The sequence below is a fragment of the Aulonocara stuartgranti genome (genome assembly GCF_965226115.1).
Source record: "Aulonocara stuartgranti genome assembly, chromosome: 22".
NCBI lineage: Eukaryota > Metazoa > Chordata > Actinopteri > Cichliformes > Cichlidae > Aulonocara > Aulonocara stuartgranti.
Genome location: NC_138957.1, coordinates 16,930,253 through 16,957,815, shown reverse-complemented (window position 1 = coordinate 16,957,815; position 27,563 = coordinate 16,930,253). Strand labels below are relative to the sequence as shown.

Below are 27,563 nucleotides of genomic sequence, written 5' to 3'. Positions count from 1 at the left end.
TTGCTCACAAGTAAAATGTGAAATATTTCTATTTCTATGCTGTGGTGTGCTGGGGGAGCAGCACAGCAAAGAAGGACTCATCCAGGCTGGAGAAACTGATCAGGAGGGCTAGCTCTGTGGTCGGCATGAAGCTGGACACTCTGGTGACAGTGGCAGAGAAAAGGACATTAAAGAAACTGATGGACATTATGGACAATGCCAGGCATCCTCTGCACACGGCCATAAACAATCAGAAGAGTCTGTTCAGTGACAGGTTGCTTCTCCCAAAGACAAGAACTAACAGACTTAAAAACTCCTTTGTCCCACACGCCATCAGACTGTTTAACTCCTCTCTGGTGGGGAGAGGGAGGGGAAACAGGAGGACAAAGGAGGGAACAACTAAGCTGTAGTGCCTCTTCACCTCACTGTACAATACCTTTTGTGCAATACTTTTGTAAATAGTCAACGGTGCAATAGACTCAATACTTGAAATGTGCAATTCACTTGTATTTTTATTTTTATTCCTATTTATTCTATTTATCCCCTTCGTATATTTTATTTATATTGTCTCTGTATTTATATATATGTGTGTGTGTATAACTCAGTAACTTCTGTCGGTGCTGTGCTTTTTTGGAAATCGAATTTCCCAGAGGAACCCACCCGAGGGATTAATAAAGTTCTATCTTATCTTATCTTATCTTAAATAATCAGCAGCTTGTTTTTATTTAAATATTTATTTCCCATAATAAGTTCAACAGGGTAGATGTACTTAAGGAACATGAGACTTTTTCAGATAAATAAAGGCAAATATTGCAAACTACACAAAAGGCAGCCGCTAAAGCGTTTAAGTTTCAAAATAGGACAAACGAAACAGACTAAATTGTCAGTTCCACTTAGAAACAAAATATTAATTCTAAAAATAAATCTTAGTTTGTTTTACAGAAGAACAGACAAAACTGACTAACTTTTGTCAATATCAAATAAACTGAGAACTAAAAGGAAATTCTCAATCTCTCCTTGTTGTATAGCTGAGCTTTTCAAACAGTTTTAACAGTTACTTTAGTCTGACAAAAGCCGAATGACGAATTAGCGCTTCCAGTCAGAGACTGAGGCTACGTCCACACGTACACGGGTATTTTTGAAAACGGAGATTTTCCATTTTCGTTTTAAAAAAGAATCCCGTCCACACATAAAGGCAGAAATGAAGGAAAACGCTGCTATGAACATGCCAAAGCAGCAGGTGGCGCTAGATTCCTAACCGTGCCTAAATGTTGGCCAATCAGAAGTCTAGAAGCCTCGGTGGGAAAAAGTAAACAAAGCTGGGGCATAGAAGCAGAACCGAGTCGTAAGTGTGGAGGGACAGTAACTGTGTGTATATGTAAGCATTTAAACACTGCAGAGAGTAGAATTAACAGTAACAGTATTGTAGAAATTCATTTCACTGAAACAATAACGTGGCGCAGTGTGACGCATGCACCAGTTTATTGTATTTCCAGACTTGCTTTCGGCACAATTTACAGTGCACGCTACTCTATTTTTGTCAGACTTGAAATAGCCGAAATACCTTCACACTACGGAACTTCTTTGGCTCTTCCGTTTGACAATCTCTCCGGCATTGGAACCATCATCTGTTTTCTCTTCGGTCACGCTCGGTTGATTTTTCTAGTCGGCACACTCATTTCCTCCATTACCCGCTGGCTGCTTCCCAAACAAACACACGTGCGGCTTGGCACTTGTGCTGTACGTAACAAGTCACGCGACGTGACGCTGCGGCCGTGACGCTGCGGCTCTGCGCTACTTAATTTGGATTGGCTGACCTTTTTTTTTTTTTTTTTTTTTTTGAGGACAAGAGCGGCGAGGTCTATCGCGATAGCTTAATTTCTCTATCGAGTAAAAGTTATATCGCGATACATATCGTTATCGTTCTATCGCCCAGCTCTAGTAGTGGCAAATGCTTTCAGCCCATCTTGTCTCATGCAAAGCTATTTTAGCTCATCTTAATAAATCATCTAATGTTGGGAAAATGCCCTATATTCCAAACTAACACAGCACTCCCTATTTTGTCTCTTTTTTTCGTCCTTGTCTTGCTCTCCTTTTACTCTTCTGTGTTTTACATCATGACCTACTCACATAAATCTCGCAGAAGCTTGTTCTCTTAGATGAGGCGGACTATAAATCCTTCTCTATCTTGTTTTTTAAAGATTGGTAACCTAACCGCACAGTGAACATGCTGATGTATTTCTACAGAGTACAGAAACTATTCTACCTGCATACAGATACATAAACTGACACACTCCAGAGATCGTGACAGGGAAGACCTCATTTGTAAACACATTATAAAGTTAATTGCACACTGCATGTCAATTGAGCTGCTGAATCCTTGCGGTTTTGTTCACCTGATTTGCCATCGCAACTGTCTGATTCCAAAACCAATGTGCTCGTAATGACACAGAGTCCCATATGAGCACCAGCGAGATTCCATCTCATCTGGTCTCAGGTACAGCGTGCCTTCGGTTTAAATTAGGACTCCACTGGGAAAGTAAAAGATCACCTCTTAGTTTATGTTCCATTTCTCTACCTCTCATATTCTTGATTACCTCTCTGAAACCCTGTCGGGTAGCTTGGCTCTGACACTTTTTGTTTCAAGTCCACTCACTGTGGACTTTCACTATTTTGTTTAAAGTGTTTGAAAGGTTGGGCGGCTAGGGAGCATGAGTGGGAGGGATGTGTTGCTGTATTACACAAAACAGTTGTTACATAATGTTTAATCACACGCACGGTCTATTTCATTGAAATGGAATTGGATGCTGTGTAGAATTATCATCTGTTTAAAATTCTCACTTGCAAAAATTCACCTCCTTTGGTGATACTGCTTGGGGCAGGTTAGACGACTTTGCCATATCAGAATAATGTCATGAACCCCATCAGTAGCCATATTATCGCTGCCAGAAGGTTCAGCTGTGACAGCTGTTGACAGCCGTTGCTGCAGGCAACGTTGTGAGGAGAGCTGACAAAGGCTTGCCTTTTGCAACGAAATGATGGGAAAGCCACCTCCGGGTTGACTAACCTTTTACTTATCTCCCTACGCAAACCAACAGTACTTCATCTTTCAATCAGTCCGCTGGTTTATTGCACTTATTTGTGCAACTGTTTCGCCGTCACGTCTTTCAATTTTTATCATTCCATCTCATCTGTTTGTCCTGTCACCTCCTTCTCTTTAGCAGCTGTGCACCAGAGATTACATGCCTCTCAGCTCTCAGCACAAACAACTGCTTGTTGTCCTGCAGTTTATTGGTGCTTCTGAGTGAGTATACACTGCTCACATCGATCCAGGGATGAAGAAAAGATCATACAGCTCGAAAATTATTTCCCTTTTTTCCCCGTTCGATTTCTACCATCTACCCTCAGTCGTGATACATTGATTAGATATGTCTTTGCGCGCCCATAAGCTTGATCATGGGGTTTTCGTCTTTCGAGTACAGTGGGACGATGGCTTTTTTGGGCTTGGCACTGAAACTACAATGAGAAGTCGGGTCATTTCTGTGTTGGCACCACGAATCTGACATTAGCTTGCTTGTAGAAATGTACCTAAAAAAGCTGCACTGACTAGCACCTGCTTGTTATTTTCAGCCAATATTAGCCAATATTTTCAGATCTCTCCATATCAAACATATATAGCAGCTGATAAATTTAACTTTAAAAAAATAAAAGGAGAGTGAAAAAGACCCTTTAACAAAATTATAAGTGTTGGTGTTGCATAATTTGTCCACCAGAGAGCACTCTGGAGCCTCCCTGTTAGCATGTGGACTACGTCAAACACAACAGTCAGCTGATCCGTACAGAATAAATAACAACAGATAAAACATGTTTGGGAGATCTGTTTATACTTCCTGTGTCTGGAAGAACTAAAAGTATCGGCCTATGTATCGGAATATCGATGTTTTGGGTCACCAAATATCGGTATCAGTATCAGTCTTAAGACACAAAACGAGAAAACATTCAGAACTTCAACAAGCAAATGATCACGTCTACAGATTTATAGTACTACTGTCACAAAGGTGTTTATACAGCACTGAATGCTTTCCACTCACTTCTCAGACTTCATATGTGTCTCCCAGCATCACAGTGATAACCCCTAAACTCGTGTTGTTTTTGTGGTTTTTTATACTGGCTTGGCACAGTCAACACTTGCAAGTTATATGTCATGAAAAGCACATGCACACACACACACACACACACACACACACACACACACACGCACACAAACAAACGACATTTCTTTTTCACCCATACACACACAGAGACTGCACGCTGAACGCACTCATTAGTTGTGCGTCGCTCACGAGGGCATGTCATTGTCCGTGCTGGCCTCTCTGTCGCAGCCTGCTGTCTCGCACTGTTAATGATGCAACAATCCAAGGGGGAGTGCCATGTGACAAAGATTATAGATCACTATTAAGCACCATGGTGTTCCTGTTTATACTGTAGCTGTCAAGATATTGCAAGAATTGATGTTTTCTTGGAGTTTTAGTTGAACATGCGCACACACACAAACACACACACTTTATTGATAGGCCCAGCTGCAGGTCATGCTCCTCCGCTGCAATGAGGAGACAGTATATCCCCCCGGATACAGTAACACAGATTCCTGTCTAAAACGTCTCGTCAGCTTCTGCCAAAGCGTCATCACATCTCCCACTGTGACGCACAACTCGATAAACAAAATTATGCACTTCGGTTGAAATCTTTTGATTTATATGCTGCATTATCTTTACTCCCAACACCAAGCGCCGCGCATTTTATTTTGGTTTCAGTCGAACTATTAGGATTTTCCTTATTTTTTTTTTGTCATATGTGTTATTAGGATAGTGGATGCTCATATTAAATATGGCCAAAGTTTCAAATGATGAGATTAGCATATGTACAAGTAATCCCTGTGAGCTCAAGGGTCGGGTTTCAGACTGCTCAGAAACCTCATTTTCAGTCAGGTTTTACTAGCCTTGACTCTTTGTATGATAACAGTGAGCAGATATATGTAATAACGTCAAATTCCTACCCACTGCTTTTCAAACCTTTCATTTGCGAGGGGCAGCCAATCAAAGCAAAGCTGGTTCAAAGAGAGGGTAGGCTCAACAGGAGGAGAACTAATTGTTTCAGTCAATAGATAACTAAGACCCAGTATAGACAAATGAGGCTTATTACAAGTCATAAATCACATAAAGCTACTGTAATAGAGTTGAAGAGTGTGGACCTGGAAATAGGCATAATATTCATGTCTAGTTTTCTAAGCCAAAGCGCGTCAAGCAAAAGCCTTTTCTTCCTGTAAGATGGTTGTTTTGCCATCCCAAAGAAGGTGAAGAGACCAGCAGCTGTGGGAAAAGAAGTTCTCAAAGATGGGCTTGGAGAGGATGGGCGGTGTCACACAAAATAAATTAAAGCCCTAATTCCATTTGACATTCATCTAATGAGAACCAAATTTCTAGTATTAGAGTGACAAAGAGGTGCAATAGGATCCACTTGACAGTAATTGCCTGGTAGACAGTCCGTTCCACTTGGCCATAAATCTCTATGGAATGGATTGGAGAGGAGTGAGCAGTCAATCACGATAGATTGAGACACTTGAACTGAGAGATCACTTTTCCACTCCCAGCGTGACGCTTCTTCCACGACAAGTGTTATTACATATTTACAAAGTTGTCAGAGTGTGCTGTACCATTCGGTTTATTATTTTTTTCCCCAGGGGAATATTATTTAAAAGTTTAAGTTTGTCTTTTTTACCAGTTAGCTTTGATCAGCTGAACGGCTGGGAAGCTAAACTTGCCAAACCTGCTGTTTGTTTCAAAAACCCAAAGGCAAGACTGTCCAGTCCAGGGTTGTGTGGGGACTGGATACTATCCAAGCTGTCACACGCTCTCGCCAGTCCATGACAGAGTAAACGCAAACAGGCAGACAAGCACACACCCTACAGCCAATTTAGGAAGTTCAACTAACATGCATGTCTTCAGACTCTGGGAGAAAACCGGAGTAACTGGAGTGATCTCCTGCACAGGAAGTCCACACAGAAAAGCCCCAGCTGAGTGGACGATTCCAACCCAGGATTTTCTTGCTGTGAGATGACAGTGTTGACCATTCAAGTGTGAAGATATTGTAGGGACGTGTAACAGGGACGTAAATGTTTGGGGGTTTTATATTTGTTTTTCTTCAGTGAGAAGGTCGTCTTCTCAGACGTCTGCAGCTGTGGACACACAGCGCCTCCAATACCCACCGCAAAATTAGCTCAGACTGCTAACCAAAATTATGCTACTTAATAAATCACCCAATGGACATGCAGGGAAACCTAATAATCAAATAGATTATCCACCAGAGGTGGGCCGTGATCCAGAATACCAGAGAATTTGTTGAGCCATGTGAAATCCTTTGCCTGCAGTGCTGGCTGTGGCTGTTTAGAAGAAACAAGGAAGCCAGCAGCTATTGTTTGTTTCTGTGCTGCACAATTGCAGTAGGGTTGCTTGGAAACTGAAGCACTCGGGTGATTTTGCGTTCAATAGTAAGGGTGCTATGTTAAGTTGGAATTGCAAATATGAGATAAGAGGAGGCTGGCAAAATGTTTCCCCTGGCAGAACGCAGTATTTTTCAGAGAAGAACAGTTCATCCTGATCGATAGAAGGCTTTAGTGGCACTTGACCCTGAAAGACGTTTTAGAAATAGCGTAATATATCCCATGGGGATATCATAAGACAGCAGAATCTCACACTCACAAGCATATGTCGATACAATTGTCTGTCATCATTAAGGCTTGTATTCAGCTGGTTAAATATCTTAGCCCTCTCATCTTTGATCTGTAAGTGGAAAAACACCAGGGATCGACAGTCTTCCAGCTTCTCCCGCATCCCTGATTTTCTGTATTAGTCAAAACTTTGCTTCTTATCTGATTTGAATTCCCTCCCCGGATATTCAGTTTTAGAAGCTGTCTCGTCATTGCTCAGTTTCATTGCACAACGGCGCCTGGCTTTGATGCTTGATGTCTTCATATTTAATGATGCTGTTGGTCCACATGGGGAAACAATTAGGATGTCAATGCCTCGCAGGCAGAAACAAAACTTGTTTTGCCGTTTGTCTCTGCAGAGAATACTCCGGTCCTCGAGGACGGTGGACATTTAGGCAAGCTGCTCTTTCTCAACTACTGGATGTTAGCAAAGTTCACATTATCATCATCATAACTGACATTTACATTGGTTTCAGCAATGGGAGAATTTTCTGTCTTTTTTGTACTTTTGCAAGAAAAACTACGGTAAAAAAACATTTGCAATTACTTGGATTTTAATGTCAGTACAGAATTTAAACTTCATGTATATTTATTTATTATTTACAAAGAACATATTGAATGCTGTGGAGTTTGTTTGTTTTTCTTTTTTTTGAAAAATTATACTAATTTTGAAGTCTATCTGAAGAAGAGATATATTACACAGTACCAAGGCACAATAATAAATAAAACTGGATTCTGCAGTATTGCACTGTTGATTATTTTCATGTGTTTATACAGCCCAGCACCTGCTCTGCTCTTTTGGTGTGCATGAGAACTCTGGAGACAAACGGCTGCTTATTGTAGGAGTTCAGTTCAAATTGTAAGATGGTCTTGCTTTCAGAACGGAAAGTGGAGCTCTCATTGTTCTTCCAGGGAAAGTAGTAAAAGTCCTGAATTTCTTCCATCTGTGTTGTTGTGAAATGATGAATACTCAGGTCTCCAGTTTTGTGCATCTTAGTCTTCAGTAATAGGAAAGTGAAGATGAAAACAAGCTATTGGAAGGCCTCAATTTTGGGTTTGGGAAATTGTATTGTGCCTGTACCAAATTGATGTTTTAGTTTAAAAAAAAATCTTTAGTTAATAAGAATCATATCAACGTCTCATAAGTCGAAGGTTTGGTTTACTTAGTGCGTTTGCCTGTTACTTTGTTAAGGAATTATCCAGGGCAAACTAACAAAAGAACAAAACTGTCTGTCAGAGGGAAGTTTTTTCTTTTCCTCATCGTTTAGTGTAAGAGGTTTTAAAATGCTTTGTTAACTCAAGGCCACTTCAAAGTGCCAGACAGATAATTAAAACACGGTGAGCTCACAAAGAAAGGAATTGTTCTCTCGCTCCACTTATAATCTCATGCAGCATTATGCTGCATGAGATTATACTAAGAATTTAGACACTTACGTAGATATTTCTTTTTTCTTTAATACTGAAGAATTCAAATTCTTGTTCACGTCCCACTGGTGAACTTTAATCATTTTTATCTTTAATCATCACTCAGTAAACTGTATAAAGTGTTGCACTGGGCTAGAGATAATGAAAGGTCTTATAACTTAATTATTGCCGATTATTAATTATACTTTCATAAAGCATTTAATGACATTATTAGAAGTTAAAACTAAAACTAATACAGTAAGTACATTTTGTTTTCACATAAGAATTTAAATGTCAGTTATTAATAAGAGCTGCAACTATTCACGGCCACATTGTTGTCCTCATAAGTTAATAATAGAGAGGTGATATATGAAATTATAGAATGCTGAAAGATGACTGAAAGGTTATTCTTGTTGCATGAGCAGTCTAAGTTACACTCATCTTACTGTAATACACAAAATCTGTCTGTGCGTTTGTTTCTTTGTCTGCCAACTCCTCCTAAACGTTCAGCAGTTGAGCAACCAAACTTGGCACACGGGTACGTCTTCGGTCACTGATGGACTGTATCTACGTCAAATATTATGCCTAGCAACCACAAATCAACAGGCTAAAATGACCTTTTTTCTTTTTACATTTATGCACCTATAACACCTTATAAAAGCACTATGTAATATTTATTTCATGACAATTGCATCTAAAAAAAGTGAAGTTATGCATCATATATTATGGCAGATTTCCTGGAAACCACCTTGCAACAGTATAAAAAGGCCTTTTTTGCCTTTATGCACTTATATTCCCTTATGAAAGCATCCCATAATTTTAATCTCATGACAGTAATGTCTCATTTATATTCACTAAAACTGAATTATACATGTTGCGCAGCAACAGCCTAGCAATAAACTAAAATAACTAGTATTTTCAGACCTACATACCTTTAGAAAAGCATTGCATCATTTTATTTTTATGGCCAATAGCATGACCAGGTCAAATAATACTGTAGCATCCCAGTATGTACTATTTAATTTAAGTTGGCACTTGTACCAAGGATGGACTAGGTTATATATATATATATATATATATATATATATATATATATATATATATATATTTGCAGATATAATTGTCAAACTCAGATTTTAATTTAGATTTCAAAAATGGCCTTGAGCATTGAGCATATGTCATTCTGCACAGTGATGCTCGTCTGAGTGACAAGATCTCATATTACGGTTACCTGAGACTATTTAGGCAACATTGCAGAGGTGCAGGTAAGACTGTGACATGTTGGCGATTGTATTAGTGAACATCTATCTAACTGATCTCAGAATCTTATTTTTGTTCGATTTATGTCAACTGTTCCTCGTTCTTTCTTTGTTCTTGGTTTAGTTAAAGTTAAACTAGGCCACATTTCCTTCAGGTGCAAGTCCAAGGGAGTTCTTAATTATTTTGTTATCAACAAAGACCTCCTGCTACAGTTGTCCTGATTAAAATAATTTGAATAATTGCTTAGATTGCCCAAACTGTTAGATGAAAATATTCAGGGCTCATTACTCAAACAGCCTGTTCATGTACAGTAGATTAATTTAATTGAGCTGAGGAATGTGCATTGAATATCTCTTTCTAAAAATTAATTAGAGGACAGTTTTGACAAAATTCCAGCTCCCTTTTCGGCTCTTTATGGTAATAAAAAACTCTGCATTTTGCAGTAGCGATCGCTAGTGGGCGTGAGCGGAGTGCTTAATGCCGCTTTCACCAGTGTTAAAAGGTCCTGTATGCTTGTTGGTTTACTTTATTAAGAAATCTGTGCCTATTACACGCTGTGATTTTTGCAAATATGGTTATATAAACATTTTTTCTTTTATTTGGAAAACATTTCACTGTTTCTCACATAAACTCACCAATAAATTATCTGACAGGCGATAGCTGTTTCAAATCTTGCGTTTTAATGTTTGATGGTGGTTTGCATGCTGACGACAGATCGTTCCTTTGGTAAGTCACAATACAGTGCTTGTGAGCAATGCTGTAAGATGAGTCATATAAGCCCGGATCTCTACAGCTGCCTGATATGTAGGCAGCCTAATAGTAGATGTCAGGACTGGCTCTAGCCTGCTGTGTTAGGGTGGGCAGCTAGAAATAATAAGTGAGCAACTTGAGCGAGACAAAAACCCGAAGTTAGAGCAGCTGACAAGTATCCCACGGGTTGGTGGTTTCAGTCCCAGTTCAAATGATGGCGTCTTCTCTCTCTGAGATGTGAAAAATAAGCACAGTACATAAAGTCTTGACTAAACTAATCTTTAAAACACTAATTTGTTCCAAGCAGCATGTAGCAGCTGTAAGATGGTTTTCTCACAGGCTGAAGAACATCAGTCCCTGCATGAATCCAGACATTTATCCTCTGAAAGAGAAGCACAGATTATTTTGGAGTTTGGAAAGAGGCAGACTGCAAAAAGGACACAGTATAACATTTTAACGTCATAACACACATCAGATTGAAACGCTAATGCATGCTCGCGGGTTCTTTCTCAGCGTCCTGCAGCTATTTAGAAAAATTACATATAAGGGAAAATCTCAGACGCATTTAACAAAATGAGCATTTTTAGTGAATGTGAAACACGTTAGCTTAGCCAGAGCATCACGACACGTGTAACCAGCACAAAAGCTGCTACAACGGGTAAACAGGAACTCTAAAATGAAACACAAATACTGATTTGAATACGTTAGAGTTTGATATCTATTAAAAGATGCCATTTATTTATTTTTAGTAGTTTAATGTGTGTGCGCTTTATTTGCTGCCTTGACTTGAGGGACAGCTGTCTGCTTCCTCTGAATGTTATTTATATGTAAATCAGATCACGTTAAGAGGGCAGTGTGAGACTTGAGTATGCAAGCTGTAAGGTGCCCACACAGTCATAAGTTTATATGCCTCTTTTAGCACTGACTGATGAAAACCCATTTTTTTCCTCTAAAGTCTGATTTGGTGGGCAAGACGCCCGTTCTGATGGGCTCAGCCCACCCCTGCCATAGCTATTGTACAGCTGGGCTGTGTAGATGGAGGGCTAACAGTGATCACTGTGACAAAATGGTCTAGACTTGCAGTGGAAATAACTTTCCATGCAGCGTTTGTCTTTCATTGTTTGCCAGCACTTACTGCTCTGATTAATGGTATACTTGCCTGTTGTGTTCCAGTTTCCCAGGTTAAACAGTCAGAGCTCGACGATCATTTACATTAGCACACTCAGATAAATGTCTTCACGCTGAAAAACGAAAACAAGCACATTTTCTTACCGAACTGATGTCAGCTGTATAGAAAGAACGCTGCCTCGGGAAATGCAAAAATGTCCTCTGTAAAGTTGTGTGCTTTGTGAAGATCTTCTTCTCAGTGAACAGTGTGTACTCAGCCTTTGGCTCTGACTTTGAGACTGCTGTGACAACTGCAGTAAATGCAATTTCAGGCTTTCACAGCAGAGCTGTTTCACCATGCTTGGATCCTCACAACACTTTCTTTTTTCTCCACAGAGAGATAAATTCAGATGGTTTTTATAATTAACTTAATGCAACCAGCAAGTACGCGATTCGTTTTTATTTTGATTTGTCCAATCTTTTCTTTTCTTTTCTCATAGTGGAGGAGAAGAACAATAAATTGACTCTGTATTGTTTATTATATTGAAGAAAACCTCATCTTGTAGCTCTTCGTCTTTTTCAATTTAATGTTACTGCAGATAACATGAACAAAAAAATATTTTGGTAATCAGTGGATCTAAATAATTTTTTTTTTATTAGTCATTTAGTAAAATGTACAAAAAAAGAGTGAAAATATTTCAATTACTTCCTCCAAAAGTCCTTTTTAATCTTATTTATTTATATATTTATTATTCTTTTTTACACTGGCATCTATCTAATGCAATCTAATACTCAAAATCATCAGCCATGTTCCAAATATGTTTATTTGTTTTGATTTTAAATTCTTTCTAAAATATTGTTACGATTAATTGGATATTATTCAACATTTTTCTGATCATTTGGGGGATTTGGATGCAGTAGTTACAGGAGTACATGCTCAAATTTTACTTTATAAATGTTGTTCTAGTGCATCCTTAGGTGGTTGCCAGGCAACATCATAGTGTATTTATAATAGTGGATATAAATAAAGCATTACACATGAAATGGAAATGATGGGAAGCTTTTATAAGGTGTTTTTCTTAATTAATTTTTTTCATACCTGCCACTGGGCTAAAATGATCCCTTCTTATGTATATGTATCATAATATGTGATGTAGATAAGAACTTTTAAGGGCCTTGGATGCACCTGTGTGCCACTAGGTCTTGCTGTATTATAGTAAGACTGAGATAAAAATGTAACCTTTTTTCCAAAATTGCATAATTTATCAATTTTTTTTAGCATTTTAAACATTAAAATGCTATTAAAACCCAAAGTCCAGTAAAGTCATTGTGTTTATTTAGACTGTTTACTAACTAGATAGACTACTTATTTGGTTTTCTTATTTTTTCCCCAATGACACATTTTTTAGGTTGTCATAGTTGCTGATTTTTAATTAAAGTAATATTTCCATTGCAAATACTGGTCTTTATGATTAGTATGCCAGAAAATGCCATTCACCATTATAGTAAATGGTGAAAATAATCAAAACTTATTTCTATATTGATGATAATCAACCAATGATCCACCAGCCAAATCAGGCCCACCATCCCATGTTGGCTTATTTATTAAATCTCTAAAAAGAATTGATTGAAGGGTATCCAGATATAATTTTTGTTAGAACACTTTCAAAGCGTTAGTAATTTAGATGCATAATTAGCTGCTAAATGCAGAAAAATATAATATTTATCAGCCACATGTGCATAGTTGTTTCCTTGTCCCAAGTTAATGTAGTTAATAGGTTGAGGTGAGTAATGGAATTTGTACTACTTATTGATTTTGGGTAAATATCGTTTTTAACGGGCTCCTGGCCTGGCGTCATTTTGCAAAAGTGGCCCCCAGGCAGAGCAGAGTACTCCTGGTCTACATCATCTACACTCTGAACTTCATTATGAAAATGCAGTTTCACTATTTGTCTCAGTGGGACATCAGAGAACTATCTAAACTCCTCCTAAATGCCTTCAGCAGCTGCAGGATATGAATCAAATGAAGTATGACCTCTTCACTATAAGTCACGCTATATGGAAAGATCCAGCTAAGCGCCCTCCATCCTTCAGCCCCTCGTATGACGTTGAAAAATCTATCACTGACTCTTAATTTGTCCAATATGGCATTCTTTCTCTCATACTTGGCAATGCAGCAGGCACATGGTGTTACTTTGCTTTTATCTGTCTGTCTGTCATTTTGAGTGCCATCATAAAAGTGAAGGGATCATTGTTTTTGTGGTTTTTATCTCCGAGCGTATCAAATAAAATGCAAGTTACACAACAGCTGATTACAGTAGGTCCGTAATGATGACTGAAGGGTTGATGTCTTCATATCTTTAAGTTGTATTTTTATCTGTTTTCTGATAAATGCAGCAGCTGCTAACATCCTCACGTATTACTGTGTCTGAGTCGTAGCTCTGTGACAGAGCGGTTCAGTACGACAAGGAGCTTCCTGTTGTCTGGAAACATGGCAGATGCCTTTTGATTATATGCATCTGTTTGTATCCATTACATTGTCACGCTAAATGATTTCCTAAGCATCAGACATAATTTGCATGTTTATCCCTAACAATGGATTGAAATATTCAAGGCTACCAAAGGGCAATAACACTGGGATATCATGTTTCTTGCTCTTACACACAATCAAATGCTGCTGCTATTGTAAACATTAGGGGTGCAACGATACACAAAATTCACGGTTCGGTTCGATACTTTGGTGTCACGGTTCGATATTTTTTCGATACAAAAAAATGTTCATGCCTTTTTAATTTGTCATTTATTAAAATTATAAATATATATTTTAACTCAAAAGTACAGTTTTTAAATTTAACCCTAACCCTTGTGCGTGTTTTTTATTTTGACAGCGAATACGCACCTGCGGACCACTTATGTGCAGCCCTGGTTATATAGTTCGTCATATTGCAGCCACAGAAATTCTTTTGTCCATGAAACCATAAAGCTGCACTTTCTTTTTGCCTTATAGTCTGATTTGTCATAACTTCTCCGTTTTGTGGTAAGCTTTTCTTTGGCTGTCACTTCTTCACCCTGACCTGTCTTATTTGGCTCAGCAGAACTGAAATATAAATCCTGCTGCTTTTACACACGCACTCACATAAGCTCAGCGATTCTCTGCGCGATCAACCTCTCACATGTTTAAGCTGCGGGAGATTTCACTTGTCATGTTTGCATAGTAAGCTAACAATTAATAAGACGATGTCAGAGGAATTGGTGCGCAAATTATCATCACTCACAGATCAGTGCTGTCGCTCTCTATACACAGTTCGCGTGATTGCAAAGTGAAAGCAAAAAACAAGCGCAAATTCAAACGCGACTTCAATATGTCACATATTGACAGTGTCTCACCGATGCCAATGACATAATTACCCAGCTACATTTCCGAAAGAATGCAAAAGCATTGACATATATTTTTCCTTCCTACAAAAGCCCGACGGGCAGGGCAGAGATAGATTTTGGTACCCCGACTGAAAAAATCGCTAGCCCCGGGACGTCGGGCTAGCGATATTGCGAGCCCTGTATCTGATCGAGGAATCACTCATCTTTGGAAAAGAGAGTTTATTACAGAGAAATGTCTCTTTCCAAAATAAAAGCTATACTATCCGCTTCTTCTGGGCTATATTCTCAGCAGCATAAGGAGAATCATGTGCTAACAGCTGTCTAAATGACTCGGCTAAAGTTAGTAGCATGCTTGCTTGTTTTTTTTCTGCTTCCACTTGTCTTTGCACTAGGATGATGTCGGCGTAAATGTGCAGTCATATTCGTTGTGTTCCCACTAGTGCTTTCAGGTTAATCTCGTTGAAATGACCTTAACGCCACAACACGGCAAATCTCCGTTAACGAGCTACCGCCGATCGCCCCGTGCATGGGGCTAGACGGCCAACACGTTAACGAGCTAACTGCGCTAACACACTAGTTCCCACCCATGTAATTGAGCATTGCATGGCACATCCAACATACTGTTTTACTTTAGTCCATGACTCGCTTACCTTCAGGGTCATACGTCACATGAAAACCAAAATAATTCCAAACGCCAGATCTGAATGAGGGTGGGGGAGGTCCATGTTGCAAGGAGAGCTTAACTTCTGTCTCGCTAGCTTGCCCTGCGCTCTTCCTTCTGACGATGCTGTCTGTGTTGAGCGCTCAGTGAATCTGCGTTCGACTACTCCGCCTAGGCTGCACTGTCGACCCTAGGCGGAGCAGTCGAACGCAGATTCACTGAGCGCTCAACACAGACAGCATCGTCAGAAGGAAAGTTGATAAAAGAAATTACAAATTTTGTATTGTTCGATACATATGCGTACCGAACCGAAAGCACTGTATCAAACGGTTCAATATCGATACGAATATCGTTGCACCCCTAGTAAACATGTAATAATAATAGCGTAAGCATTTCGCTTAGAAACCAGTAAACATTAGGGGGTCAGGCAAGACTTTTTTTTTTTTTGCACATTTTACCCTAAACCCTAGTGAGATTTCCCCAAGTTTGTTCCACGTCTCTGATTATATTTGTGCTGTAGATTCTGAAAACCACACGCATAAATTCCTAAATGTCATCGATGTTGTGTTTGTCCTTTCCCGCCCACCACATTTTTCTTTTCAGCCCAGCTTTTTGCTTTTACCTGGAGGATCCCTGCAGACTCGCATGAATTTGTAAAGGAAACACAACTTCTCTCCCAAATGTCTTTCAGAAGCCTGTTTTTATGCTGAAAAGGCACAACAAACGAAAGGTCAAGCGTCATGTAGCGTCATTAAAAATAGACCAAACCAAACTTTGCTTTAATGTCAAACTAATGCAGCTTGAGATTTATTTTATTCATTCAAAGGACAGTGTACAGTTCTTGTATACAACTGTAATGTAGCACTGTAATGTTCTTATTCATGGTAAACCTGTGGATTTGTTTTTTGCTGACTGGCAAAAGTCCTCATGCTGCTCACTTCTCTCTGTTAGGCTATCTTACATATAAAGAGGTGTTTTTACCCTACTTCTTTGTACCGAAGATCCTTTTAGGCACCATCCCCCCCACCGCAAGCACAGCTTTCCCAACACTGCAGACGCAGATATAAAAGAAGAAACAAGTGAAAGAGGTTGAATTCTAAAGCTCCAACACTCCACAAAGAGAAAGCAGCTGCATTTGTAAAGAGGCGCGTTTTGACCATAGTGTCCAACCAGCTGCTGATATGATAAGATCTGCTGTTACAAAAGAAAATGACAAGAACAACCGCACAAATAGTTTTCATTTGATTTTCTGGGAATATTTATTGCGTTTGCATGTTTGTGTGCAAGTTCCTGTAGGATCTGGCAACGTCACACGTACAAATGGCTGCTGGCCACTGCAGCGAAACATTTATTTATTTATTTTGCTATGATCCCGTTCCAAATGTTAACGTCATTTGCTGTAGTTTGAAGAGGGCAGTAATGGCCTTTCTGGATTAACTCCATAACCATTACACGTTTGTCATGTTTATGTGCAGGGACGTGTTTAAAATGCTGACAGCTGTGCTCATTGTGGCGACTTGAACCCTTTGCAGTGTTCGAGATGCCTTTGTATCTTTTTAAAGCAGATTTAGTAGATCAAAAAATTGTAACTCATGACTAAGCATGTGAAACTGAGTTTTCTCAGCATATAGTGCTTAAAACATTTATTAGACCCCTCCCAGTGTAAGGTTTAGCCTCAATTAATAGTACTGGTGTTTATCAATGTCCTTTTTTTGTGTTTTATGGTGGTCTTTAATCAAAATGATGAAAGCAGACAAACAACTAAACCTCAAGTTATTTAAAAATTACTTTCAGTGGTTGAATTTTATGCTTGACTACTTTGTGACTTCTCAGACAAGTCCAGTGTGCCGGCTCAAATTTGTGTGTTAAAATGGGAATTCAGTTTATTTTCCCAGTAAATATAAAAGAAACTTATAAATTTGTTAAGCATTTCTGTGCATTGTAAAAAGCCTTGGACAGCCATAATTTAAAAAAGAGTAATTAATGCGTATCAACCCTTCAAGGAACTAAATTAAATGTGTGATTAAATGACTCAGTAAACGAGGACTGCATCTTTAACTTGGGGCTCAAATTGTTCTTCCGATTCCCCGAGTTTAGAATAACTGCATTCACAGCTGTATTAGGCCAAAGTGTGGCTGCTTTGGTGAACGCTCTGCAGCCTTTTGACAAAGTAAAGAAAGCCCTTGGCTGACTAAATATCAGTGTGCATTATTTCTTCTGTTTTTTAAGTGTTTTGGTTGCTTACAGAAGAAAAAGGAAATGTGCCGTTTGTGAATTATACAACAAAAATGTTAATAGTCATATTTTTTTTCGTTTGCAGTCTAATTTCAGCTCAGGTTTAATAATTCAGGGAAAACTTTATGCGATCTTTTAATCTCTAACAAAGACGTAATGAGTAACTTTAGCCTTACCTAGTTACTGAAGGCTTATTTAATTTCACCATCTGCGCTGAGAAGTATTCAATTAAATTCAATCATGTTTATTTCGAGCCGCTCCCGCGATGAGTTGCAGTCTCCGCAGGGAAACCATTAGATCCCCACTGCTGTAAAATAATATAGATCAACTGTTAATCTCCCCGAGTCAATTTCAGACCGATGATGATTTTGGCAACACTGCGCGTTTGATTGAATGCGGAGAGATAAGTTGGAGGTTGTGTAAAGGTTGAAGTTATCACTTTGAGGGAGACAGCATAGCTCCTGCTTGTCTGAGTCATAAATTGTCCACAGAGCTGCATTCTGTGCATTTTTGCAGCAGTGCGTACGCCGAGCTGTTATAGCCCGTTTTAGCCGCTGCTGGCATTTTAATACGGAGCACGTCACTCTGTGTAAAACACTTTCATTTCAGAAATGGTTATTTGTCTGCTGTTACTGAATGTTTTTCATCTGTTATCAGTGATAATAAAGTAGTGGCATGAAGGTCTTTTATCAGGCAGGATTTGACATTTCACGAATTCTTGCCATCTTTTTTTGGACCACGTAGGAGTGATGTAACCATTTGCTTTACTTTTACTCATTAATCTTCATGCTACAACAGTTTGTCTCTACTCTGGATACTTGGCAGGACCTCGGTTATAAAAGCTTTCCACCGCTCTTCTGGAATAGGAGTGCTCGTACACGATATTAGACCCAGACTGCACTGGCCGGTAGTGCGTAAGTGGACGATACGGTGCAGCATTAATGGCTCCCATTTGTTCATTACCTGCGTGATTGCTATTGATCTGCCAGAAGCTGTTTCAGGGGGCTTTGCAGTCACAGAGTACAAAGCTCTGTGTGCCAACATAATACATTACGCCACCAAGACATTACTTTATTGTTTTTTATGCAGATGCTGATTATTGTGGTTGATTGGAAGAGAGCCGGGTTGAAACCTTTCTATTTCTCTTTCAGTAGTTTTTCGATTGAAAGGATAAAATGAGTGATAAATGGAGTGTTAGAATGTATCAGAACGATTAATGCTGCCGCTTCAGGAGTGTTTGGTCAGCAGAACTTTACTGTGTGTGGGCTTCGGCTGTGACCGGGTCCCTCAAAGTTGATTGCACTTTAGACGATGCATCTGAACTGCTCTTATGTTAGATTAAATGTTAAAGTGATCGCAGGACGACATACACTGAGAGAGAGATTAGCAGGGAAATGATTGCGCTTCCCTCTGCTTCAAGTGATATTACAATGTTTCCTTCGTGTTAGTTTTCTAAAGTCCACCTGTGTTTCTTTCAGGAGGCTGTCGGGGAGAACGCAGGGGTGCATGGCCCAGCAGAGGACAGGAAGGAGAAGGTGCCCAGCCCCCATCTCAGCCAGCTGGTGGTCCTCACTAACAGCGGGACTCTCTACGGGCTGGCACAAAGGGTGGTGGCCACAGAGTCTCTGTAAGCACACACCACTGGAAGCATTTGCACACTACATTAAAGTATTCCTTACATTACATTGACATTAGTGCGTGCTTTATGTCATCGCTTGTGTGTCCTGGCAGCGCGATGTAACGTGACAGTTATGTACATCAAAGCACTCTGTTTGATCAAGTTATAGAGGCCGCTTCTCGCTCACTGCCTCGTGTCAGGATGGCAATAATGTCATTACACAGTTTTCCACACACTGGCCGGCAAAGATTAGCCCTGCCTGCGTTGTGTTCCTGCACACACAGCAACACATTTTAGCGCCCCCAAAATCATTTCCTTTCTCTAATTTGATATGTTTTAAACTCTCTCAATCAGTCACTCAGTAACCAGTTTATTTTTGTACTCCTCTACTCTGTTTTTTCCCTCCCTCTCTGTCTTACTCTGTTACATTCACACTACACACTGGTGCCCCCGTGCATAATTAGGTCAAGCTTATCATCAATGCTGACAGCACTTGGGCCCTCAGAGGTCTGCGCTGTACAACAACAGCTTCATAATGAAAGTCTTGTAAACCAAAGGCTCTGACAGCGCTGTTGCCAGAACGCTGAGTAGGCTTACACTCGCTCACAAAAAGGGTTTCGTGTTTTGGAGGCAGGCAACAAGCTCCGAAGAAGAATGAAAGCAAAACGGCTAAAGTGTTTAGTGTAGGTAAAGTTTAAAGGACCAAAGCAGACTTATTCTGTGCAAAACTGCGAGAAATTGTTGAGGGCGTTGGTGGTCGGGTTTTATTTTTTATGCTTTTGATCTAAAAATAGTGTTTTTAGAAAAGACAGCTCACAGTTTGTGTGTGTTTTTAGCATCCTCAGCCTGTCCCATTTCAAACAAAATCTCTGGGAGAGAAAAGAAAGTGGACACAGCAATCATGTGTGAGAAGAATCAAAGACAAAAGCTCAGCAAACTGACCATCGGTTGTTCATTCTCTATGCTGCTGGTCAGGTGTTGCATCTATACAAGCGTGACTCTGAAGTGCAGTGTGTGCTTTCTTCTTCTTATTCCCTCCACAGCACATGATTATGTTGCTGAGGTAAACACAAGCTGTTCCTGCTCACCTTAATGCGATCTTCATTGCTCTATGAAAACAAACGGACGCAAAAAAATATCTTCTCTCTGGTACTTTTACGCACCCATCCAAAAAAAGTTGGGCCGGTGTTTAAAACGTAAGTAAAAACAGAATGCAGTGATTTGCGAATCTCACCAACCCACAAAGCAGCTACACTTCTTAACAGCGTGGTACTAAAAAGAAAGAGTTGGAGGAACATTTTGTAGCTTATTTGGCAACAGGTCCGTAACATGATGGTATATAGGGAACGTCTCTGAGATGCCAAGAATAAAAATTGGCAGAGGTTCACCAATATTGCAAAAAAGCCTTGTAGAACAGTTTTAGATTCACTTTCCTTGATGTAAAATTATGAAGACTTAAAGATCAGCAGTAGATAATATCAATAAAAGATTCAGAGCATTTGGAGAAATCCTGTTTTCTTTGGGCTAAGATGATTTAAAATAGACTGAGGCAAAGTGGAAAACTGTTCTGGGCTCAGATGAGTTGAAACTTGAAATTCTTTTAGGAAAACATGGATGGTACATCGTAAGGACTAAAGAGAGGAGGGACCATCTGGCTTCTTATCAGTGCTCACTTTAAGCCTGGGCGTCTGATAGTATTGGGGTGTATCTGCACGTATGGAATCGGCATCTTGCACATCTGGAAATGCACCATCAGTGCTGAAAGATATACATACAAGCTTTAAAACAACATATGCTCCCGTCCAGATGAGCTCGGAAATCATGTGTATTTCAGTAATAGCTGCATACTGCAGTTATTCTAACAGCAGGAATTCATAGTAGAAGAGTGGGGAGTGAGGTGGCCTGCCTGCAGTCCAGACCGTTCACAAACTGAAAACATTTGGAGCGTCATATGTCAAAAAATACGGTATAGACCCAGGAGTTTTGAGTATTTTGAATCTTACCAAACAAGACTGGAACAACATTCCTCTCCTAAAAGTCCAGCAGCTGCTCTCATCAGATTCCAGATGTTTTTGATGACGACTATTTTTAAAAGAAGGGATGCTACACGGTGGTAAATGTGGCCTCTATCCCAGCTTTTTTTGAGAAGTGCTGCTCGCATCGAATTCAAGACAAGCTAATATTTTTTTTTTAAATGGTGCATTTTGTCACTTTAAGCATTTGATATATTTTCTGTGTTTTGTTGTTGATAAAATGTGGGTTTATGGGATTTGCAAATCAATGCATTCTGTTTTTATACAGTGTCCAAACTAGTGTGAATTTATTAACATTAAATTATGCTTTAAAATAAAGGTTTCTGTTTGGGTTTGGATGTTAATAATATGCAAATTGAATGCAATTTATCTTTTTTTCCTAAGCGCCCTATCTAAAAGAAAATTCAATTTATAGCCGCAAGAGTCTATTAGAAGAATAATGACACAGATGCACTCACTGGCCCCTTTTAAGGTACACCTATTTAACAGCTTTTTAATACAAATATCGAATCTGCTGATTACACAATGCATCATACCATGCAAGTGACTTAGTATGTGACGGACTGGCTGCTCTGAGTATTTCACAAACTGCTGATCTGCTGGGATTTTCCCACACCATCATCTCTGGGGTTTACAGAGACAGTCTGGAAGAAAAATATCCAGTGAGCGGCAGTTCTCTGGGTGAAAATGCCTTGTTGATGTCATAGGTCAGAGGAGGATGGCCAGACTGCTTCAACCTGATAGGAAGGCAACGGTAAATGAAATAATGAGAAGAAGAATAGCATCTCTGAACACACAAATGTTAAACGAGAAGGAGTTTACTGTACTCAAATGGCCACCTGATCTCAATCCAATAGAGCACCTTTGGGATGTAGCGGAATGGAATGTAAATTTAGTGACTGTCACTTCTGTGGCCTCAGACTTTTAGTTCTCTGATCTTTCTCCAAAACCCCAATTTATCAGCTAACGACAGGTTACCTTTAGCTTGCAGTGAGGGGCGTCTGCAGGTTTAAGGACAGCTTTTTTTTTTCACTTCATTGGTGTGTGCATTCACACCCAAACGGAGGTTCAAGAGGCAGCAAAAGAATGTGGAGGTCCCACCTGGGACTGGTGTCTTAGTCTGATTAAGTCGATTTCTCCTGTTTTATTCTCTCTTTTTTCCTGCTGTATTTAAGAGCTCTGCGGAGACCTGTTGTTCTTTAATTAATGATCCTTGTTAAAGTCAGGACTCAACTCTGAACTTCAGCCCACGTAAACATGTTCACTCACTTTTTATTTCATGCACTGTAACACTTCAGAGCCATCGATCAGCCTGAGTCAAGAGGTCTTTATTTAGTCAGTGCTGGATACAGAGTGGAAGGGGGGGGGGGGTATTAGTTCTGAACGCATTGATTGTTTTTTTCTTCTTCTTCTTTCTGTCCTGTATTTCTCTCTCTGCTACCTCTTTTGGTCTGAGTGTTTTTTCAAGGATAATTGAAATCCAATCCTTGTCAAAAAACCCAAAAAACAAATAGAAGTGCTGCTTGATTTGTCGGACGTGAAAATACTTTGCTTTGGGAGGTGAGACTTAAAGGTTTGGAAGTCAGACAAGTTTTTACAGCAAAATTACAGCTGACTCCATAATTTACATTATAATAATCAAATTTGATGTTTAGCCTATCCCAGCTGTCATACCCTGCCTCTCGCCCTATGACAGCTGGGATAGGCTCCAGCGCCCCCCGCGACCCTGAAAAGGATAAGCGGAAGCGAATGGATGGATGAATTTGATGTTTATTTCATCAAAACGTGACCAACAAGGGAAGAAATGAGATTGAACAGCAGGAAATGCTGGAAACTCAGGTTTAAGCACATATGACTAAAATCTTGATCCAATTAATGGATCAGAAGAATCAAGGGAGACAAAAAAGTAAAAAAAAAAAACTTCTTATTCCATTTGAGATGTTTTACTGTTGTTCAAGAGTAACAGAGATTTAAGGTGATGTTCTCTCTAATGGTCAGTTACTCCACTTTGTAATAGTAATACGAGCTTTTGTAAATAGATCTGTCACTCTTTAATAACACAAAAACAACACATCGTAATTGCCTTTTCTTATGTGTCACAAGCAGAATGATTCAGAGCATATGGGCAGAATTTAAAGGCTGTTTCTCTTTGGTTGTGTCAGTGTGTTTCTGGCAGAGCAGTTTGAGTCCTTGCAGTCCCACTTGGACGCGATGATGCCTGCAGCCAAGAAGCCCTTCCTGCAGCAGTTTTATTCCCAGGTATTGTTTGGTTTATACAGTTATGCCTCCTCTGAGGGCACAGGCCTCAATTATTACAGTAACTGATCATGTCATCACTGTCAGCTACAGCTGTCAGGTTATTTCAGACATCGTCTCCAGCTGTAGAAAACCGTTTGTCTTTTATTTTATTTTAACCTCTTGTAAGGCTGAGATTATGTTATTTTTTGTTATTTGTAATTGATTTTCTCCACACATGCACTTAAATATGTGGTTTATAGGATGTGTTTTCCTTTTGGATTTCACTGTTAATATTTAAGGCACAATGTGAAATATGCTGTGTGACTGTTGTGGATGTGCTCCCCTTCCCACCTGCACTCCACTTGCTTAATTGTAATTGTGCCCTTTTGTTTTCTTTAAAAACAAATGAAAACAACTCAAACCCACATGGATAACTTTGCTTCTTTTTCTTTTTTTTCGTCTCTTTGACATTTGAAATTCAGATGAAGAGACGGGTCTGTTTGACCCAAAACATCAAGTGAATGTCATGTCCTGATTTCGCTCATTGGAAACTTTAACATTGTTCTTCCTGCAGAATAGCAGGCAGTTGAAAAATACCTTATCCATATGTTGACTATAATGATCCACTAACTCTCATATATGTATCCTTCCTTCCTGCACTCAGACGGTGTCTACAGCCAGCGAACTGCGGAAACCAATTTACTGGATCGTGGCGGCCAAGGCCATCGACTATGAACAAATGTTGCTCATGATGGCCGGAGTTAAATGGGACATTAGGGAGATAATGTCCCAGCACAATGTATATGTGGATGTCTTGTTAAAGGTAACGACGAATAAGAAAAGCGAATGCTGATGTTACTGTAGCCTATTTTTGACCCACTACGGACAAAAACCAGCTAAAGTTATTAAGCATACAAAAACTTCCCACCTGACCATCACTTCAAAATTCCACTGTTTGGAAAACTACTTGAGCTAGGTCCTTTAAAGCTTTTGGTATGATGGCTTTATGAGTGTAGCTCACATTAACATAGACTGATGGATGCTTGAAGTCCCTAAAATATTTGGACAGTAGATTTGAAGCTCCTGTAGAAACCACAGTGTTGCAGGTAGGGGACTGAGATTTTGTTTAGAGCCTCTCATAAACAACCTGCATCATATTCTTTAAAACAGTCTAAATCCAATTAAGGGTTATGCACATATTAACGCTTAAATGTTGAAGCAGCTTTTACTCACATTTCATAAAGATCTCATGCAAATACCTCATTAGGGTTTCTGCATCATTCATATCTTTAAGACCCTTGACTTAGCAAGGTGAATATAAATGATTCTGAGACTACTTGGTGCCCTTTTTAAAACCCTTTATTCCTTTTTTGTGCATTTTATAGCAAAGAAAAGTCCACAAAGATCTCAGTGCTTATTACTTTTCCCAAACAGATACCGTGTCCTCTCAGTGTCACGCAATATCCACGCTACACAAAAATAGAACACAAAGCAGCTGTATTAGATTTACTTTTATCTAGCAGGCATCCCTCCCCCTCCACACATTGTGTCTTTGTTGCACTCATAAAAAAAAAAAGTGTTATCCTTCTGCCATCAGTACACTAAGCATTAGCTCTTATTCTTTTAAAGTCTGAAACTGTGAAGGTCATTGTTCTCCTCCTTGACTCAAAGTTCATTCAGGGACCTTTAATATCAATTATTTGGGATGGGGGTGAATAATTTATTATATGGGTGAGCTGTTAAGAGCCAAATGCAGATCTCTCCTGAAGTTTTCTGCTTTGTTAAAGACATCTGAGCTCACTGCTCCCAGAAGTATTTTTAGAATGAGAAAGTTTCTTCTAAATGTGTGTCTTTATTCATGCTGGCTACTTATTCTTTTATAAACTTGCATGGCGGGGTAAAGGACACATTTTTCCTGCTTCTGACACTAAGAGAAAGAAAGGTGCGAGGGGCTCGCTGCGGTGCGGAGCCATAAACAGAGCAGCATCAAGCAGAGGCAAAATCATACATAACAGATGGCTGATGGCTGAACTGCTTAGTGACTCGGACAGACGTGGACAGACATCGTATACGCGTGTAGTTTTCCATCAGGTGCTAATAGCCTCCCCCGTCATCGTGTCAAGACGGTCATAATGCATGCGGGGTGTGTTACGTGATTGAAATAAGTGGTGCTGAGTTTTGTTGTAGCGCGCACACAGCAATATTTTATTCATTCAACAATGGCGCTCATTTGCATATAAAGTGGCAAAGACATGCCGAAGCCTCAGAATGACTTCATTGACAAAATGCTTGAGTCAGAGTCTATTGTGAGGCTGTGAATGAGTAACATTTCATTTCAGGGTGTAAAATTAATGGGAACATGCATTAAGGTTCACGTTAATTTTTTTTCTATAATGATGCAATTTAAAAATGTAATTTAATACTTGCATATTTTATGAATTTATTTACAATCTTAATCTGCATGTGTCATATTTACATACTTACCTAGGTACTGCAGTTTGTTTTTGGAAGGCAGTAACAGAAAATGAATCAGAATAACATTTTAGATTTAGATTTAGATTTTAGATGTAGCTTGTATTCACCTTGGGATGCTGTCAGACCCGAGTACAGTATTCACCGGCGCCCAAATGATTTGTTTTTGCGCATGATTTGTGGCTCAACAGCTTCATACATGCAGCCCCCGCGCTCTTCACTACTGTACGTCAGCATGCTTTGCTTCCATCAGTGCAGACGGCAGAATTATTACTTAGCTCTGTTAGAGTTTCAGGAAAGTAACCCACACATCCTGCCGGCTGCTTACACTGGTGGAAAAAAACAATAATTTAGCCGAGATTGATCTGATTTACTTATAATCACTATTTTGGATGTATAATTTAAGCTAAATGGTTTAAAGGAAAACCCAAATGCTGTTTCTTGAGGCAGCGTGTAAGAGAGAATCAAAGGAAATCCTTAAAGTGTTGTTCATGACAACTTTTTGTTTTGTTTACGTCTTCCAGTTAGAATCCAACAAGGTCATTACATCTCAGTTCATCAGGTCATTTTAAGGGATAAAGATAGTGACGCTTTTTTTTCTCGTGTCATTGTGTTGAGGGGCCATTTCAGAAATCTACTATCTGGAAAACTAGTTGAGCGAGGCCCTTCAAAGTTTTTGGTATTATGCTCTCTGGAGTGCATGCAGATCAAGTTAACATAGAAGGACAGATACTTGGAAGTCCCGTAATTATTTGTAAGTCTGATCTCTGACAGCAGATTTGGAGGTTTCTAGAAACCAAAGTTTGCAGGTAGGGGACAAATGTTTAGCTTATTAAAAAACAAGCTGCATCATATCCTTTAACAGTCTAAATCAGGTGAATAGTTTCACACACGTTAAAGCTTAAATATGAAAAAGAAACATACTTTCATCCAACTTCAGTGTGATACCAAATCCAAGTCATCTTTTTTAGAAAGGGCAAGCTTCTGTTTATTTTATATTCAAAATGTATGATGGATTTTTGAAATGCACAAGTAGATGCACAATAGAAGAACAAGAATGCAAGAAAAATGTCTAAAACTTTCATCTCTTCAGTTTTGTTTGTGTTTATTGTAGAAACAGTAGAGACCTAAAATTCTGCATAATCCATATTAAGACGTTATTTTCTTTTTCTGGCTAATCTGTGATGGTTAGGTGGAAGCGTTTGGCTGAATAATGTAGTGTCCATATTGAGATTTTTGTGTTTAGACCTAATTGTAGCTGTAGTAATATAGAAATATAGGAATCTGTTAATTAAAATGCTTTTTTTAATGAGCCGCATGTTGTTTATATGTTGATATGAAAGTTATGGTACTTTTTAGCGAAATATGACCAATTGTATAAAATATTTTCCTGACCACATATACTTTTTTTTGGTAAAAGACCAGCCATTTGTTTTTCTGCTGCATCGTGTTGTACTCACGGGAATGTGTTCACCTTTTCTTTCTCCCCGCCTCATCAGGAGTTTGAGCAATTTAACAAGCGGCTGGGTGAAGTTTCCAGACATGTGCGCATCCCCCTGCCTGTGTCCAACGTCCTCTGGGAACACTGCATCCGTTTGGCCAACAGGACTCTTGTTGAGGGGTAAGAAAGTGTATGCAGTGAGTTATTGTTAAACCTTAAAT

At 39.3% G+C, this 27,563-nt stretch overlaps 1 protein-coding gene and 1 long non-coding RNA gene across 4 annotated transcripts in view; one reads left to right on the top strand and one right to left on the bottom strand.

Moving 5' to 3' along the window:
• vps50 (VPS50 subunit of EARP/GARPII complex) overlaps positions 1 to 27,563 on the top strand; it is a 137,764-nt gene that overhangs the window by 101,945 nt on the left and 8,256 nt on the right. For both annotated transcript variants that reach the window (XM_082520343.1, XM_082520342.1), the window contains 4 exons: positions 19,019 to 19,167; positions 23,354 to 23,450; positions 24,094 to 24,252; positions 27,401 to 27,522. In XM_082520343.1, the coding sequence (XP_082376469.1) occupies positions 19,019 to 19,167; positions 23,354 to 23,450; positions 24,094 to 24,252; positions 27,401 to 27,522 (527 nt within the window). The remainder of the gene's footprint in view (positions 1 to 19,018; positions 19,168 to 23,353; positions 23,451 to 24,093; positions 24,253 to 27,400; positions 27,523 to 27,563) is intronic.
• On the bottom strand, positions 9,320 to 27,439 carry LOC309698067. 2 transcript variants are annotated; one of them, XR_014273999.1, is made up of 3 exons: positions 27,362 to 27,439; positions 11,319 to 11,400; positions 9,320 to 10,541 (listed from the first exon to the last, which is right to left on the bottom strand). It is a non-coding gene; the product is annotated as an uncharacterized lncRNA (long non-coding RNA). The 2 variants fall into 2 exon arrangements; XR_014274000.1 differs by lacking the exon at positions 27,362 to 27,439 and adding an exon at positions 15,295 to 15,791.